The sequence below is a fragment of the Talpa europaea genome (genome assembly GCF_964194135.1).
Source record: "Talpa europaea genome assembly, chromosome: 10".
In the NCBI taxonomy this organism is placed as follows: Eukaryota; Metazoa; Chordata; class Mammalia; order Eulipotyphla; family Talpidae; genus Talpa; species Talpa europaea.
The window spans coordinates 71,912,658-71,931,678 of NC_140077.1; the positions used below are offsets into that span (position 1 = coordinate 71,912,658).

The 19,021-nt window shown below is 54.1% G+C and overlaps 1 protein-coding gene across 2 annotated transcripts in view; it reads right to left on the reverse strand.

Moving 5' to 3' along the window:
• RASSF5 (Ras association domain family member 5) overlaps window positions 1–19,021 on the reverse strand; it is a gene marked incomplete at both ends in the record, with an annotated part of 60,566 nt that overhangs the window by 7,083 nt on the left and 34,462 nt on the right. The window contains one exon of one of the 2 annotated variants that reach the window (XM_084245944.1): window positions 16,298–16,417. The exons of the other annotated variant lie outside the window; for it this stretch is intronic. Coding sequence (XP_084102070.1) covers window positions 16,298–16,417 — 120 coding nt within the window. Of the gene's footprint in view, window positions 1–16,297; window positions 16,418–19,021 lie in introns of those variants that run through there. 2 annotated transcript variants of the gene reach the window in all.

A 19,021-nucleotide genomic window follows, 5' to 3' on the forward strand; every position in this document is an offset into this window, starting at 1 on the left:
GGGGCACAGGTCAGAGGTGCTGGGGTGAGAGGATTCACCAGAGACAGAGTGGGGAACAGAATAGGCAGACTGAAAAAAAAAAAAAAAAAAGAATAGGCAGACTGACTGAAGTACACTGCTGAGGAGAGCAGTGGGCGAGCCAGGAGAGGTCTGCTGTGCCATGTGGGTTGCTCCCTGGCCGGCCGGGGATCGAACTCGTGCTGAAGAGGCTGCAGACAGCTTCACAGGCTGCATCTTAACCCCTTGTGCCACCAGGGAGGCCCTGCAGAGGACACTTTGGTGCCCACAGATATCCCCTTCCCCAGTGGTTTAACTAAAAGGCAGCACCTGCTGTGTGAATGAGACAAATAATAAAGTAATCTTCAGAGATGAAGGCAAAGACTCCCATTTCTAGTAACTAAGCAGATAGCCTTTTGTCTCTGGGCCACCCCAAGATGGACACAGAATGGGGTCTCTCTCTGCCATGGTTTAACAGCACAGGCACTGGCCTGGGGATGCCTCCCCTAGGGATCCACACATCTCAGAGCAGCTGCACTGGCCCCATCGACTCTGCTGAGGCTTCCGGTGCAGGTGGCAGGTAGTTGCAATGTTCCCAGTGCACCAGGCACGTCCAGGGCCCGGATGAAAAACTGGTTCACACTCATGTGTCCAAGTCATGGGAGATCTGTTAGCGCTCAAGTTTATTGGGGTGCAGCCCAGCTGAAGAGGCTATCCAGCCTCTAGGGGTCAGAGTGGAGAGGCTCCCTTAGGCTCTATTAAAATACCCTTAACAACAAGAGCACCATCTTGTCTGGGGCCTGTCTCCCAGCACCTTTGCCCTAAGTTGAATTTTATTGTATCTTATTTTAAGAAAAACAAAACAAAACACTGGTCAATTTTGCATTCCACTCAGCAACATGTGTGAAGTCTTCATTTTGTCACTGGGGCATGACCAGGGGTCTGAGAGGCTTTGGGGCTCCAGCTGAGCACAGAGCAGCTCCTGGAAGCTCAGCCGCGAGCGAGCCCCCAGTGGTCGGGCGGGGGAGAGCAAATGCCCCCTCTCAGCGTGGAACCACCAGCTATATTCAAGCCGATTTTTCCTTGACCGAAATCACACAAACCTCATTTTTGGCCAAAGAAGTCACTCCCCCTCTCTCAGATGGTGCCAGCCTCTTCCTGCTGCACCTGCTCTCCTGGGGGCCTCCCCATCCTGAATGGTGCTGCTGCTCACATGGCCTCGCCTTACCAGAGCTGTTCCCGCCCTGCGCAGGATCAGCTCACCCACCCTCAGCCCAGCTCTGTGAGCATCCTTCATCCTTTCACCAGGAGCCGGCAAGGCCGAGGCTGCCCTACAGCTAACGCTCACGCCACCCGCCAGCCAGATACGCCTCGACCTGCATTCACCTCCAAGTCCACCTCTGCCTTGGGTTTTCTTCCCAACGACCCCGAAGTTCCTCAATGACCTACACCCTATGTCTACTTCCTCTGTGTGGCACTGAGCATGCAGAGCCCCTCAGGGCCCCCCAGGGCCTGCAGGAAGAAGAGAGACCCCCTTTCTCTTAGGGATCTCAGTGCAGCGAGTCTCGCGCCTCACTCCGGGCTGTGTTCCGTGAGAGGACCTGCACCCCCGCTGTCCATGCGGGCTCCCGAGCCCAAGTGCGGCCTGGCACAGAGCGGACCTAGGAAATTCCGCAGGACTTGGACTCTTACCCCATTACTAATGAAGTGATCGGGAAAGGTCAGATAAACTCTTTCAGCCTCAGTTTTGTCAGTGATAAATTTGGGATTAGAATCTTTTGTTGCTGGGTTGATGCGAAGGCAGAACCAAGAGAGGTGATGGGCACAGAAGTGTCTGGGAAGTGGTTAAGCCCACCCAAAGGTGTGTCTTGTGCCAACACAAGGCCTTGCCACTCCACGCCAGCCTCCTTCCTCACGTCCCTCTGGCGCCATTCTCAACCAGCAGGGGGCTTGTCAGGGGCCCTGCAGGCCATGCAGTCTCTGCTGCACCAACTCAGCCATAGGATGAGTGTGGCTGTCTCTTGAGAATGCTGCACCTATGGGCATTTGCCCACCGGCAGGAGTGTGCCAGCCTCTGCTCAACACCCATCTGCACAGCTTCTCCCCTGTGCAACACCCAGCCCACCTCCCCTGGCTTCATCTCCTCTGGGTAGTTTCCTGATGAAACTTCTCTGACCCATAGCAAACGCATCACTCATTCTCCTGATGTATTAGACCCCAGACGTTTTAATTCTGAAGCTATCCATTATATGCACATATACAGGTTTGTACAGGTCCCTGCCTTTCACCTGAATCATCTTTCTATCAAGAGTTGTTTTTTCACGCCACAGTCCATGGCTTTTTGTGACTAGCTTTCACTTAATGGAGGCTTTCCACTGGCAGACAAAGGTGTCGTCACTTCCCTGGGGCTCAGCAGACCCTCCCCCCTTCTCCAGCAAGGAGGCATGGGGGCATGGAGCTGGCTGGGCAGCGAGGCTCACTCAGAGCTCAGAGTTTCACCCCCAAACTCTAGCCCATGACCCAAGCCTGATTCCTATCTTAGCAAAACCGCAAATTACCACACGGTGTAGAGCGCTGCAGGGCTTGTGAGCATTAAATCCACTGCTGCAAGGACTACAGAGATGTCTTCGGAGTCTGTATGGCTACATTTAGCATCTAATTAAATGCTGCCTTTTATTGTTTAATTATCGTTTCACATATGCTACTCCCACCTCCCCAGTTAGCTGCTCCCTGGAGGCAGGCAGAAGGGTGTCTGGTGGCTGTGCTTCTGTGGTGCCCTGCTGCGGGTCTCAGCTACACCCTGGACTGACCACCAAGGACACCAAGAGAAGTGGCGCTGACTGGGTGGCAGGCGCGGGCAGGGTGGGAGGTTCCCAGCCCAGAGTCCAGCACAGACCCCACCCAGGTGAGGCAAGGCCGGCCCTGCAAGCCACTGTGATGCTGGGAAGGTCTGGGCTGGGGGGGCTGCAGGCTTCAGCTGGAAGTCCCCCTCTGGCTCAGCCCCTTGCAGTTTCCTTGTGGCAACAAAAGCAAGACCAGGAATGACCTGTGATCTCCAGCAGAGTCACTTCCCCTGAGGGCCTCAGTTTCTTCATCTGTGAAATCATGAAGTGAGACCAGAGTGCTCTCTGGCCCCGGGGCAGTCCTCGGATTTTACAAATAAAATAGGGTGGTATCTTTCATCACTACTTCCTCTTCTGTTCAGAGAACTGGGTGTGGGGATGGGGCCCTCAGGACACAGGTGGGCGCCCGGACAGCGGACAAGGAGCAGTAACTAGTCTCTAAGTGGGGGAGGCCGTCTCTAGGCTCCACAGCTCCACTTCTCTCATCTCTGTTTCTTGCTTTCTCTGCTCGTCAGCAAGACCCCAACTAGCCAAGCTCAGTAGGGTTCTACCTCCTTAAACTCACAAGGTTCAACAAAACAAAACAAAAACTACCCCGGAAACCATTTACCATGAAGCTTTGCCACATTTCCTCTTTCTCAGCTCTTAGCAAATCTCCCAGCAGCAGTGCATTTGGCCCTGGTGTGAAGCTGTTACAGGGCAGCCCCGATATAAAAAGGGTTGCCTGACTGGGGGTCCTCACCCGAGCACTTAAATGGACTTACTACTTCACTGCAGGCACACACAAAAGGTTAATAAAAGATTTATTCACAAGGGAAGAGGAAATAAAAAAATGTACAACTCAGGGGAAAAGAGTGGGAAATAAAGTCTTAAATGTGTCCTACCGGTTCTGCCGACCTGGAATCCCAAATGGCACTCAGAGCTGGCGGTGAGCCACGAGTCGTAAAGCCAAGAGGCAAAATCGAGAGTGAGGGCCTCCCCGGTGGCGCAGCGGTTGAGCGCTGGGTTGCGAAGCTGCCCGCAGCCTCTGCAGCGCCAGTTCGATCCCCGGCTGCTCCCCGGCCACCAGAGGAGGGTCCCACATGGCGCGCAGACCTCTCCTGCCGCCCGCTGCTCCCCTCAGCAGTGTACTTCGGTCCTTCTGCCTGCTCTGCTCCCCGCTCTGGCTCTGGTGAATTCTCTCACCCTCCCGCGCTTCTGACTGTACCCAGTGCTTGTATAAATAAATGAATGAATAAATAAATAAATAAATCTTAAAAAAAAAAAAACCAAGAGTGAGACCCCAGGGCCCATGTGTCTGGTTTTTATACCAAACCTGGCTGCTTAACTCCGCCCTCAGGTCCCAGCCACCTTCCCTTTGGTGGTGACGGGATTTGTCTTTCCCAATGTCTTGATGGCTTTGGTCTGGAGTGGGGGTGGAGTCCACAAAGCCTGCATGGGATTAGCTCAGGACATCCATTCCCCCTTGGTGCCCACAGTTGTCTGAGAGACAGGTGCTACCGAAGGAGGAAGTTAGGAAATGGGCACAGAAAGTTAGAAACAGGGTGTCCCAAGCCCTGAGCCCATTTTCAATCTGAGCAATCAGTAGGAACCAGGAGAGCGCCCCCAAGCCCAGGTGCCCTAGGTCCATTTATCAGTCTGACTGGAGAACAATCGTGGATCCAGGAGGACGTCCCCAAGCCCAATTAAAATTGGAATGTGCACCAACACAATAGCACAATGCTAAAGCAACAGGCCAAAGCTGGTTCCGAAGGCAGGCCAGGCAGCGAGGGAAGACTCAGTGGGCATCGTTAGCCTAGGAGACCCCACGGGCCCAGCCAATCAGCAAGAGACACAACATGGAGACACCCAACAGCCACACCCCCACTCCTTGCCCACTGTACCCACATAAGCACCTACTTCTCACCCTCAGCAGCTACCCATTTGGGATCCTTCTCTGCTCAGACCTTTCCTGTCCTTCCTACTATCAGTAATCACTTGCTTTTCTGTAATCTTGCCTGAAAGTTGAATTCTTTCCTCACCAAAGAAAAGAACCAAGAGAGCCCTGGGGGTCCCCCACCCCCCCGACTCACTGCGTGACACCAAAACAAGCACAGAGCCTAGGATAGAGCACAGATCAGCCCTGAGGGGTGGGGGGCGGGGCAGGCAGAGCAAATGTCATGCCAGGAGATGCTCTTGGGCTGCCAGCACATGCTGGCACCTGGGCACGTGTTCCTCACTTTCAGACGGTCATCTCGGTCTCCAGGCAGGAACACGGGTTCCTGGGTAAGTCAGAAGCAGGGTGCAGCGACCCCACACAAGAGGCAGGGAGAACCTTGTGGCCTTGGAACTACAGCAACCGAGGCTGGAGCTCTGCGGGGTCTCATCATAGTAAAATTCCCAACATGCAGGCGTTGTGTAAGGGCTGCAGTCACTATCTCATTGGACCCCCGAACAGCTCATTGAAGGAGGGGAGTTATCACCCAGAGTCCCTGCTTGCTCTTCACCGCTAGCCCACTCTGCATGTCGTCTGGCCCATTCAGGTTTGCCCTCGGTCAACTGTGAACTTGGGAAAGTCATTCTCTGTGAAATGCAGATAACAAGGCTTTGCATATACATTCATGTGGTACACACACGTTTGCTTATACATTTATGAGCCCAGCATCTGGAGTACTCAGCACAGGCGTACATTACAAACTCCAGTAAATGGCACCAGTTAACCACCATCAGGAGTGTTTTCCCATCAGCAGTCACTTGTCTGGAAGGACACAGGGAAGTTTGCTTGGTGGGATGAGCTTGATACAGGGGTCCTCTTGCCTTTAACATTGATCCCTTTCAGTCCCTAAGTGCTTTTGTCTTTGGGCTGTGGTCTCCCTCTTATTTTTTATTTTAAAGATTTATTTATTTATGCATACAAGAGCTGGGGTGTAGGCTAGAGGTGCAAGGGAGTTGGGTAAGGAGTCACCAGAGACAGAGTGGGGAGCAGAACAGGCGGACTCACTGAAATACACTGCTGAGGGGAGCAGCGGGTGAGCTAGGAGAGGTCTGCTGCGCCAGGTGGGTCAGCTCCCTGGCTGGGGATCGAATTTGTGCTGCAGTGGGATACCTAGGGTAAGAGGGGTGAATGGGACTCGATACCCAGTCCTAGATTCCAGTGTCTCCCAGGGCTGAACTCGGCTCTTTCCGAACAAATTTAAAGGAGATTCCGTTGCAAACCCAATTTCTGATAAGGGATCAATATCCAGAATATACAAAGAAGTCCTACAAAAACAAAAAACCAAACAACCCAATTGAAAAATAAAGGGTTCAAATAAAAGGTTCAAAAACATTTCCTCAAAGAAGACATATATATGGCTGATAAGCACATGAAATATGTTCAGCATCTCCAGTCATTAGGGAAATGCAAATCAAAGTCACAATGTGGCAATGAGTTACACCTATTAGGACAGCTATTAACACAAGCACAGAAAGCAACAAGTGAGGATGTGGAGAAACTGGCATTGTTAAGTACTGTTGACGGGACTAGAAAAACGGTATGATGACTGTGGAGATTCTTGACAAACTAGATATAGAATTATCCTGTAATCCAGCCATTCCACTTCTGGGTATACAAGCCAAAGAAGTGAAAACAAGGATTCAAACAGTTATTTATACAACTCATGCTCATAGTAACATTATTCACAGTCAAAAAGTGGAAGCAACCTTCGATGAATGATGAATGAACAAAATGCGCTTATATAGGGATAGGGAATATTACTAACCCATAAAAAGGAAGGCAATTCCTGCTTATGTGACAACACAGATGAAGATTTTACAATAAGTGAAATACGCCAGTCACAAAAAGACAGATACTTATGACTCCACTTAAATGAGATTTCTAGAACAGTTGCTTCATAAAGACAGAAAGTAGAACAGTGGTGGCCAGGGCTTACAAGGAGGGGGAGATGAGGGGTTATTGTCTAATAGGAACAGAGTTCCAGTCTGGGAAGATGAAAAAGTCCTGGAGTTGGAGCCAGTGATGGTCACACAGGCTGGATGCATTTGGCGCCACAGAACAATATTCTTTAAAATGGTTAAAATGGTAAATTTCATCTGTTGCATGTTTTATTACAATTTAAAAATGATTCCAAGGGCAGGGAAGCTGGAGGCTATGTAACCAGCTCCTTTCACCTGGTCCCACAGTGTTGGGGGCTTCCCTTACTTTCTATATTTGAGCAAGTGAGGAGACGACCCCACTTTGAAGCCAGTTGGCCAAGACCCCCAGGAACGGGCTGTTCCCCAGACCCAGACCACCTTGCTGCTTGGTGCCCTAAGGAACAGCTTAACCCACGACATGATCTGGACAGCAGCTTTCAGGAGCTGTTGCAGTTAAGTGAGGGTCTATAGCTTCCCAGATGCCTGCGGCGGAGGGGTGGGTAATGCAGGGCAAAGAAGCTTAGGTTAGATCTGAAAGGAGCCTTGAGATGAACCCATATTCTAAAGCAACCAGTTATTAGGTGATTCAAGTAGGGGGACTCCCCAACCGACTTCAGATGCACTCTCTCCACCCTGTCGTGGCTGGCCACGGTCAAGGGTCGATGGCCAACCTTCAACCTCATAAACCCCTTGAGAAATGGATGAGACAGAGAAAGGAAGATCCAGGAAACTGCACCAGGTCTTCTCTTCCGCAGGTCAAAAAGCAGGCTCATGAAGCCACCAGGGGGAGCTAGGCTTTGGTTTGCTTGAGAGCTCGCCACGCCCCCCACCTCTTCCCCCCACTCTCATAGGTGGGCCCTGCACGGGAGAGCTTTGAGCAGAGTCAGCTTCACGTAGAATCCCACGTGCTTCACGGGCCAGTCAAACCCAACGGAATCACTGGGCCTTGAGCGAGGGTTTTTTGAAACAGCCCTCGTCACCCCATGCCTAGCGGTCCTCCGTGGGTCCTCACAATCTAACGCTGGCCCACCTGAGCACCTAGTCGCACAGGATGGCCAGTTCACAGGAGAGAAGGGGAGGCCTCGAGGGCTGGGTGTGCTCCCCAGCGCAAACCTGGGCTTGGGACCCCAGGCCCAGCGTCAGGCCCACTCCACGTGCAGGTATGGAGAATGCTCAGACTCCGGGTTGCCAAGGCAGGATCTCACTTGCTCAGAATTACTCTGGGCAGGGAAAGCAAAAGATGGGCACGGTCCTTGCCCTCAGGCTGCCATTCCCTGTGGCTGCAAGGCAACAAAAGAAATCACTGTGCTGCCTCCCCACAAGGATCCCCTCTGCCCTGACACCCTCAGGCCCTCTGCAGGAAGAAGCCACCGCACCTGCCAGCAAGTTCCGGACCCCGCCTCCCTGTCCTCGCCCTCCAGGGCAAGCAGCTGAGCAATTACAGGGGTGCAGAGGACTGCTCTGTGCTGGTAAAGTTGTCCTTGCATGTTCTGCTCACTCAGAATTTTTTCTTTGGTGTTACTAGAGAAGCCCATGGACTCCACGCTGAGCGAGCGCCTGTAAAGCAGCTCTGAGGTCAGCTCCCACAGACCTTGCCCGAAAGCGCATGGCTGCCAGGGAGCCCTGGTTGCCTCGCTGGGCTCTCATGGTTGAGAAAGACGCTCCACATCTACATCCTTCACCCCACACCATTAAGCAACGCCCGTGTGTCAGGGACACAGTGGTGAACGAGATATGGTCCCTGGCCCAGAAAATTACAGTCCAGCTAATTAAGTGAGGGGTAGGAGAGAAGGTAACACCAAAACGCAGTGTTTGGGGAGCACTGGTACGGGAGCAGCCAGGCGACAACGGGGGAAATGCTCTCTGAACATGCTACAGTCTCCTCGCCAGCCTGCACTTCCCAGCCACAGGGATGCAGGACCACAGGCACCCACTGCCTCCCCAGTGGAGGGGCCCTGCCCCACCTCAGCCAGCCTCGTGCTCTCAGTGCCAGGCCAAGCACTCACACCCCAGCCCACTGGGGGAGAGCTAGGGGAGGGGAAGGATAGTGAGGGGTTCACGAAGGAGACTGATGAAATGGTGCTTACAGAGTACAATAACCCAGATTTCTCAAGACTAGACCAGGAAAGACAAGGCCTAGATTTCAGCATCAGGAAACCAGCTGAGTGAGAAAAAGAGCTCCCTGCAGCAAACAGGTCACCGAGCTCCAGAAGGGTGATTTGATTGGAGCCTTTTAAAACATGACTCTCCCCAAAACATGTGTGCAGTGGGAGGGTCGTGTGTTTGGGGCTGGACAAATGTGGGGTGGGCAGCTCACCCCTTCATTGAATGTGCCAACCTTTGGCTGGACAGCAACAGAAATGCTGCAATGTGGTCGGCCAGGGAAAGACCCCCCTTGTCCTCCCGTCCCCCGACCCCTGCCACCTCCCACACGGTGATGGAGCAGGGACCCAGCAGCCGATCACTGTGTTTACATGCTTGGGTACAGAAGGGCTGCTGATTGGCCAGAGAGGGAGGTGGTCACGAGCTCAGCTTCCTTCCCCACTGCCTATGGGGTTCTGTGGGGGCCTGCATGGAAACGGTGGGGGTGGGGAGGGGGGCTGCAGTGGCCCCTAACAGCCTCCTCCAGCTCCAAGAGCTTCCACTTCTCAGAGGTTGAATTAGCTTCCCCACCCTCCCTGTGGCTTCTGCAGCTCTACCAGTTTGGCTGCTGCCAGTCGGGCAGCCCCTCGCAGGCTATTCATGCCCAAGCCCTTTGATCCTGCTGCCTCTGCCAGGGGCCACATCCAGGTACTCCACAGAGCGGAAGGGCAGCACGAGAGTCTGCTGCAGGATGTGGCTGGGGGATTGCTCACTCTTTCAGTGCAGAGACTGAGTTTTAACCCCTCCACAACCCCCAGCTACAGGCAGTGCTTGCTTGGAAGCTGGGCGCTGCAGGGCTGAACGTGGCATGAACAGCAAGCCAGGTGTGAGCTTTGCTCTGGGAGCAAAGGGGAGTCTCTGCAGGCTTGGGGATGGCAGATCACATGCCCTTTAGCTGTAGGCAGGGTGCATGGAAGGGGAAGAAGCTTGCTGGGTGGCCTTCTTGAGTACAGGATTGGTGACTGAGCCAATCTCCTGAAAGGAGAGAGCTGACTGTAACACTGTAGGGGCTGAGCTGCAGGTGAAAGGGAAGAGAGGCAGACTGCAAAGCTGCAAAGGTGGGGGACTAGGTGGGGGACTAGGAAGGTGGGGCAGACACAGGGAGAGAAATCAGTTATGAGCCAAGTTCTGACTTGGTTCCGAACATATTAAATTTTAGTCTCTGAGACCTCCAATATTCTGCAGAGGATTTTGTTCCACAGCCAGGAGAAGAGGTATGGGATGGGAGGACACAGGGTGGGGGTGATAAGTCAAGCCAGGGTGAGGTGGGGATGGAGAAGGCGGTAGGGGTGTGGGGGAGGGGAAGCAGGACGGCACCTTGGACAGAAATCACAGGCTCAGTGATTCAAACCTGAAATTACCTGCTGCTGCAGCTCTCTTCTTCCTCCTGGCCCTAAAGCTAAATGTTCCTGACACTTGGGAAACTTATCTGGCCCTCTTGTGCCCAGGGAATATGTCAGGCCAGGCTGGTACCCCCAGCTCTTCCATGGGTACACTGACCCACACAGGAGGGGAAACCGAGGTCCGCATCAGGCAGGACTGCATCTTCCATACAGGAGGGTCCTGGAGCCTGTGTCGCCTGGTGAGGCCAGGGTAGAAGAGAGAAGGGTGTACGGGTGCTGGATAGCCAGGCTGGTTCCTGGGGAACCGGGCCTCCCCTCAAATCTGAGGGCTGGACTCAGAGTCCGACCTGATGATGTGACAAGAACTGAGAACGGCGTCTTAACCCCTTCTGCAACCACTGCAGCAAGAGTTTGATCCCCAGCCAGAGAGCTGACCCACATGGCGCAGCAGACCTCTCCTGTCTCCCCGCTGCGCAGCAGTGTATTTCAGTAGAGCCACCTGTTCTGCTCCCCCCTCTGTCTCAGGTGAATCCTCTTACCCCCTACACCTCTGGTCTGCACCCCAGCTCTTGCATACATAAATAAAGAGTTAAAAAAAAAAAAAAAAACAACTGAGAGTGGGACTCAGGCTTTGACACCACCACATGATCCCTCTTCCTTTCTCCCTAGCTGCTCAGTGGCATGGGTGCTGTATGCACCCCAAACTGTGACTGTAATTGCTATAGAGCAACATTCAGCAGAGTCAGGATAAATGGTTTAAAGTTGTGAAGAGAGGGGGACCGTGGGGGAGGAGGTTGGAATCCGAGGAGAGGCGTCTGGGAGGCCTGGGGGACACCAGATCTGCTCCTCACCCCACCCCAGGGAAGTCCCTACAGTTCCAGAGGCCTTGTAGCCAGGACCTAGGATCCCCAGGGTGGCTCACACCACGGACCTTCCTGCTGAAAGGCCGGGCTGAAGTAGTGGCTCTGGAGGGCTGCAGGGACACGGCCCGGGCCTCAGTTATCAGTGTGCATGCAAGAGAAGCCGGGCATGACTCAGCTTGCTTTGGGAAGGGTGATGGGCACCATCCTGAGCAGGGCCCCAGTGGCCCCGGGGCCCTGGTCCCCTCTCTACCCAGCGGCGTGGCCAAGGACAACGCATTTTCCCGCCTGGGCTTCCTTGTCCAGCCTAGGAAGCCTCTGAGATCTGACAGATGCTTGTCTCGCATCGCGATCAAGGTAAGTCTTCAGTTACCTGAAGCTTCCTAGACCGTATATATGAGGCTCACTGGGGACAGTGTTATGAAAGCAGATTTGAGGGTCCAACGTACCAGTAAGTCTGGGGTAAGTCCCCTGAATCTCCATTTTCAAAAATAGACACCAAGGGTGAGTGTGACGCATTGAGAAGCACCAACGCGTCCAAGCTCAGAGCTGGTGGGGGGGGAGCGTCTGTCCCCCAGGGAGCCTGTGCAGTTAGGGGGAACAAGACGCCACCCCAGAAACAGCACGCTCCTGGCTAGCGACAGCTAGAGGGAGCACGAGGTCGGAGCCACAGTGGTTACAAGCCCTTCACCAAGAAAGCACAGAGAAGGGGGTGCGGGGGCTCCGGGCAGAGCCGGCCACCTGTCGCGCCACCGGCCTCCTGCCCACCTGGAATCACCGCAGACCTTCACTTCCCAGCCTCCCTGAGGTCAGCGTGGCCATGTCACTCACTGAGTGCCAGCCAGAAGCACCACCATGTCCGGGCCTGGCCCTCAAAAATCTCCTTGAGCTCTTACCCACCAGTGTAACTTCACTTAATGGGGAAAACAAGCTTCTATATGTTCAACGACTTAAAACGCGGGCTGTTACAGCACCCAGCCCGCCCAGCGATACAGGACACAGGAATGAAAACGCAGCAGCTGCGCAACCAGCCCTAGTCACCACCTGCCCTGCTGCCAACACTGGGGTCGCCCTGGACCAAGGGAAGGCGAGTCCTTTTCTTGAGGGCTCCCAGCTCATGGGCGGGGAGAAGAGCCCGCAGGGAGGGGCAGAGGAAGCCCCAGGCAACGGCGTCACGGAGCAGGTGCAGACCACGGCTGCAGACCACGGCTGCAGACCACGGCTGCAGCTAGGTGACAAGTGGCTGTGAAAGGTCTCGAGGATGGTTTTGGGCTGTGTAGATGTGTGGACAGCACATAAAAAAATTAAATGGCCCAGTGGGTCTGAAAATTTTTAGTGTTCAAATGTGGAACTAAATTACTTTTAGTATTTTCTCTCATGCCAAGAGGGTCAGGGGAAGGTTCTGTGCCTGAGCCTGGCATGCCTGCTGCTGGCGCAGAAATGGGGGTTTGTCTCCCTGACTGGTCATAGGGTGTCAGGTCTGACTGATGTCCATGGAATGACACAGGGACTTTATCCAGGGAGGGGCAACAGCACAAGTGCAGGATCGGAATCAGAAGTGGCTTCAGACTCTGGCTTCTGAGACCCCCTTCCTCTTTGCATCTTGCTTGAATTTTGGTGTAAATATAGACCAGGAAGACCTGGTGCTGGCGGTAGAGGGGGTGGGGGTGCAGACCAGAGAGACCTGGTGCTGGGGGTGGAGAGGCCGGGGTGGAGAGCAGAAAGACCTGGTGCTGTGTGGAAGGCCAGGGGTGTGTTCCATGTGTGCTTAAGTATAATTTTTAAACATAGAGTCAACCTTCTGTTGACTCTACAAAGAAAACACACCTGAGGAAAAATCTAGAGGAACTCTTAATGATGAAAGTTGTAAGATGGTGAGATTGTTAAGTTGTATAATTCTGGAACTGCTGACAGGGACCTCCTGCTAGTGTTAAAGGTAGGGCTAGTGTGCCGTGGAGAATGGAGGCATGGAGAGGACTCCTCAACCTCTTCCCAGACTGAGGCTGTTTGGTTCTCTCCATTTTGTTGAAGAGCCTGGGGGGACAAGGACTGCCCTTTGTCCAAGGGTCACCATGAGAAGAGAAGCAAGAGGCTCACTAGGCAAAGAGCCTAAGGGAGGTGTTAGTCCTGGTTCTACCCAACCAGACCATGGCCTAGTGGGATCCTCCCAGCCCGATGGGCCTCAGTTTGTCTGTCTGTAAAGCCAGGGCCAGACCAGATCCTTTCCAGCTGACATGCTGTAGGAAGTGAGCGCTGAGCACACACCCAGTATTCTGGGTGGGCCTAGACCCCTGTGGAGGGAGCCAGGGGTGCCTGTGTCCTGCTCAGAGGGCAAAACCCCAAAGCGCCACCACCTGTGGGCACCTGGGAACCTGGCCGAAGTGTAAGCTGGCCACTGCCAGGACCAGATTCTAGGCAAGAATAAAGGAGCAGCTTGCAGGGCTGGCCAGACAGCCTGTCAACAGCTCTACAAAACACCAAGTCCTGCTTTCTGCAGGATTAAAGCAGTAAGACCTCTGGGCCAGGAAGCATGAGATGCAGGCTCCCACCCTGGGTCCATCAGAAACTTGTGGTGTGATCTTCAGGGAACCCCACACCACCCTACCAGACTCCAGGAGTCAGGGTGAGTGTTCCTGAGGCCACTCAGTGTGTGTGCCAAGCAAACTGGTTGGTTGTCCATCACGTCATCAGGAGCCCTGTTTCACACGTACAAGCCAGAGATATACCATTAATAGCACTCAGTAGAGGGGGAAAGTCCCTGTAGAGTGGCCTCGGCCTCTTGAAACTGCCTGCTGTGACTCGACACCAGCCTTCCTGGCACTCTCAGGCAAGACCTAGCACCCAGGAAATGGCCATTTGCTGAAAGGCGAGAACAACCAGGGGCCTGACTCTGCCTCTCTGACCCTCAGTGCTCCTGAGAACAGGGGAGGCCTCTCTCCCCATCCCACTTCCCACCACAAGGGCTGAAAGAGGCCTTGGACACCTTGGAGGCCTGGCCAGTGACAACCCCAGGGGTGGCGCCCTGTACAGCAGGGCTCCCGCAGCACCGTTCAGCCAGCTCCACGCCAGCTGAGAGGCAGACACAGGTTGTTCTGACGAGGCTGTTGATAGGACCTGTCTGGGCCTTTCCTGAATGGGGGCCTCGGTCTCTCAGTGACTGGGGAACACATAAGCACCTTTCCCTGGAGATAGGAAAGAAATTCTCTCAGGAACTCAGATGTGATCTCTCTTTGGGCAGGAAAAAGCATTGTTGGGGTCAGAACGGGGTCGGATACAACACAGATCTCTTTAAAATCCCTTTCCAAAAGTGACTCCCAGGCTGAAGAAAGCCAAATATGTGAAAGGTGGAAAAGCACTTAGCAGGGTGTGAGAGCGACATCTGGATGAAGTGTCCCGGGTCCTAGGTCGGCTGCACCCCTTCATGGCCTGCTCCTCCTGCAGCCAAGGACACCCCAGTGCTTGCTCACAGGAGCTGTGAGAAGGGCTGGAGCTGGAGCAGCTCTTGAGTGCTTAGAGGCTGGGCAAAGAGCAAAGTCCTCATTATACTCAGTGGAGTAAAAAGACAATGTAAGAGTTTTTGTAGATGTCAAACCAGAGGTGTGTCTTCAAGAGGGACACTGGGGTTTGGATAAGAAAGAGGCTGTTTGGGCCAAGGAACACCTCCTATCCTACCCCAACATATTTTCTTATAGAATATTTCTATTTCTCCTAAGAAATATCAGAAATAACTACCCTTTTCATTCAACAAGTAAAAGAAAGGCAGCTTTGCAATGCTGCCTTCTTCACCTAACCACACAGAAAGCCCACCTTCTGCACCCTCCGGGACACCACCACAGTGAACTTGGCTTAAAAAACAGGAACCATTTCCTTCCCAAGCAGCACGAGGCTTTCTAGAGCAATGGCTCTCCCTCAGCCACATAGAGAACCACCCGGGGAGCTTTCAAAACCTGATGCCCAGTGGCTCACTAGGCCAATTTAACCTGACACCCTTGAGGACCCTGGCTGAGGGGACCAGGCATTGCTGAAGCTCCCAGGAGACTCCAGCGCAGCTAGGGCTGGGAGCCACTAGTGTAAAGAGCCCAGAGAGATGGGTGCCTGTGTGTGTGGGGTCAGTTTTGGGGGGAGTCCACTAACGAAGCAAAAGAGCGGGATACCTCCCCTCTGCAGCTAGGCTGTGAGCCCTACCGACCCCTGGCTCCAGCCCTCCAGTCTCACAAGGGGATGCCCCAGAGAGCAGGTGCTGGGTTGAGAGGCCTGTTTCCATTGATTCCTTCAAACACTAAAAGCAGAAGCTCTCCCTTGCTTCTTGGGTTCCCGCTCACAATAGAAAGGTCTAGCATATTTGCTTGATGTCAGAACCCATGCAAGATGAATTATTAATAAAGAAGGTTCCACAGTCAGGTGTGGGGAAGTTTTTGGTTAGTTCTCGATAGTGTAAGGCTGCTGGATTTACCATGTGCCTACCACACCACCTGTGAAATTTAACAACCTGCTTCTGTCTACAAACAGATAACCTCTCCAAGGACAGGGTTTGGAGCATTCTCATCTAAATAACAAATAGGCAGAGCTCCCTCCCCCACCAAGCTCTTTGGAAGGCCTGAGGTTCTGAAGTAGACAGGAGGGTGCTTGGGGCTGAAGCCCTGACTTCTAAGGCTGACCTGTCAGGGAACACAGGCAAGCCCCTCGAGGTTACCCCCACCCACCCAGGAAGTTAACGCAGTCCCAGCACAACAAAGTATGTTTGCTTCTCAAAACACCCTGGACTTCTGCAAAATTGTGGGACTGTTACAAGATATTTTCTGGTTACTCACAATGGGGAAGTCTCAACTTTTGAATGTCTAGCGTGCCCTGGTGCTGGGTATCATCCACTTCCCAACTAGAACGTCAAAGCTGGGATTTAGGGGGGAAATTGAAACTCTGCCACCCTCCTTGGTCCAGGTGAGCAAGCAGCCACTGCGAGCCAGCACATACTGTTCCCAGGCCCCACAGGGCCATTTTGAAAAGGAACAGGAAATGGTGAAAAGAGCATTAAAAAGGGCATCGTGACTGCCAGACCCCGAGAGCTCCAGATGCTCCCCCTTGCTCTGCCCAAGCCACACGTTCATGCGGGTCCAGGTCACTGCCCACTCCCTCCAGTGACACGTGGCTTCTGCTGTTCGCGGGGTCCACGGGTTACAGTCCCCGCGGAGGGACCCCCAGAAGGGACCACCGGGTTTACCTTGGACGCATGTTTGCCCTGCACGTTCCTGAAGAAGGTGGTCTTGGCGGTGAAGAAGCAGTCCTCCAGCTCCTCCTCCAGGCTGCAGTAGCCGCTGCTCATGCTGCCGTCCACAGTCATCTAGCCCGAGCCCCGCAGGAGGCGGCGAGCGCGCTGCAGGAGGCGGGCCCCGGGCGCCGCCGAGGCGGGTGGGGGGGACCCTCCTCAGGCTGTGCTGCGCCGGGAGCTCCGAGCCCCGGGCGAGCTAGTCGGCCACCGGCGGGGCAGAGCCGGCGCCCGCTGCCTGGTCCCAAGCGCCCCGGCCCGGGCGCGGGGTCACCTGTTCCGGCGAGCGCGGGGCCCCGGCGCCCGCCGCGCCTCCCGCCCAGCTCCGCCGGCAGCTGCGGTCTCAGCCGCCCGCGGCCTCCGCCTGCCTCCGCCCGGCGCCCGGCGCCATCCCGCGCCCCTCCCGCGCCTTTCCTGCCCTCGCCGCGGCGCGCTCGGAAGCCACTTCCTCTGCAAGGTTCCTCAAAGCCCGGCCCGGCTGGGGGTGCCCCTCCCCCAGGACTGTGCCTCTGGGCGCCCCGGGACCCCGGGAGCAAGGGATCTGGGACACGCAGGTCGGATTGGGGCGCGTCGGGAAGAATAGCCCCAGGGGACCCGAGCCGGGACATTCCCTGTCCCGCTCCTTCCTAGCATCCGTGGGGCTCAGGCTCTTGGGAACTAGGCGCCCTTCGTTCGCCCCATGCCTGGTGAGGGAGTCAGGCCCATCTGGTGGTTAGGGAAGTAACTGGGGAAGAAAATCAATCGCTGTCCATCGTGGGGAAGCGGCAGTATTTTAACTTGGAAATGCCCGAAGAAACTGCTGGGACCCCAGGAACTCATGCAAATATATGCAAAGTTAGAGCAACCTGGAGAGTGGGCTGGAGCTCGCCCTTCCACCCCCTGCAGACACCGCCCGGTCACGTGTGCCTATGCCTGCTAGTCTTGGCCAGAATCTTTTACCGGATCCTGCCATTCCCACCAAAGGCAGCTCCTCTAAATTTACTCATCGGGGGCTTCCATGGTGGCACAAGGGGTTAAGTGTCAACGCTATGAAGCAAACTGCAGCTACTAGAGCAGGAGTTCTATCTCTGGCCAAGGAGCTACCCACATGGCGCAGCAGACCTCTCCTGTCTCAACCACTGCTCCCCTCAGCAGTGTATCTCAGTAGATCCACCTGTTCTGCTCCCCACTCTGTCTCTGGTGAATCCTCTCATCCCCCACCACTCTGTCCTGTACCCCCGTTCTTGTATGCATAAATAAATAAATCTTTAAAAATAAATAAATAAATTTCTTCATCAGACAGGGTGAAGGAACACCTTCCCTGACTAGGGCTGAATCCTTCAAAGGGGTTGGGGCAGTGCCTTGAACAACTACTGCATGTGCCAGCTGATTTGCATGCTGTGTATCATTTAATTTTTCCAACAGCCTTGAGATAGAGATAGTTATTTCCATTTTAGGGGTGAGGAAACTGAGCTTCGAGTCACACTAGTTCCAGGTCTGCGTGAATTCAGGCTTTCGCTTGCAGCCACTGTGATGTGCAGCCTCTCAGCATATGGGGCTGCTCTGGGGAGCAACCTGGTACCCTCTAAATGTATATATATGTATACATATATACATATATACATATATACGAGGGTGCAGAGTTCCAGGAAAAGAAAGCAAAGGCTTCAAAACCTGGCAGTGATGAGGGTATCATGCTCGTGGAGTCTGCTCGTGGAGTCTGACCATGGACTCTCAGAGCACCCAGGGGAGTGACAGAGAGGGGTGGGCAGCCTTCTTGCCAAGTCCAGCGGCTTTCCTGCCATCCTGTGGGAGCGCAGGCCTGAGGATGGTAAGACCCGGCCCCCAGACAGCTGCTGACTCCATTTTAAGGTCTGGTTACTTTGATGAGGAACCTCTCCCTCCTCTGCCTTAGCCAAATACATCAGGCTGAGGAGGATTTCAAACTGCAGCTCAGTTTGGCTTCATCCTCCCACCACCTTTCTCCCAGAAGTCTGCAGGCACAAACACAAGACAGCTGGCAGCAGCACCGGCAGGCTGGCCGCCTGGGCTCAGGAGAATGGTCAATTCTGGTAGCTGTCACCCTTAGCAAGGAGCTAAGTGGAGGTTGACAGCAGGAGGTGGGTGCTTGGTGAGATATGGGGTGACTGCTAGGAAAGAGCCCACACTAATGGGTTGAAAGTGGACTCTGGCTTGGCCTAGAGTAATCTTTTCTCCAAAAGGGTATTTTAGATGCTTGGGTTTTTTTGGGGGGAGGGGTTCCCCAGAGACAACAGTGCAGGCACAGCAAGCTGACATTGCCTCACCAGTGCCAGAATGATAAGTATGGCCAAGAGGGTCCTCACATGGTCTTTATACCCTAGTGCTTTGTGCAGCCAGCAAAGAAACACTTTTCTTTATAAAATGCACCTCCTCCTTGCACAGTGGGAATCTGATACTTAGGAAACCTGATACACAGGCTCCAGAGTCTCTGTGGCCACAGTATCCTTGAGCTCATGCAGGGACCAGCACAGCCCGTTCAAAATGCACAATTTCAGAAAGTTAATAACACCTTTGCAAGCACTAAGCCAAAGTACCCCAAGAGTTGGCATCAGTCTCTTGTGAGCCACACATTGGGTGCCAGGCCCAGTTAGGGAAAATTCTGAGCAGCACTGTGTTCTAGATGCCGCTCCAGGCCATGAAAATATGAGAACTTGACAT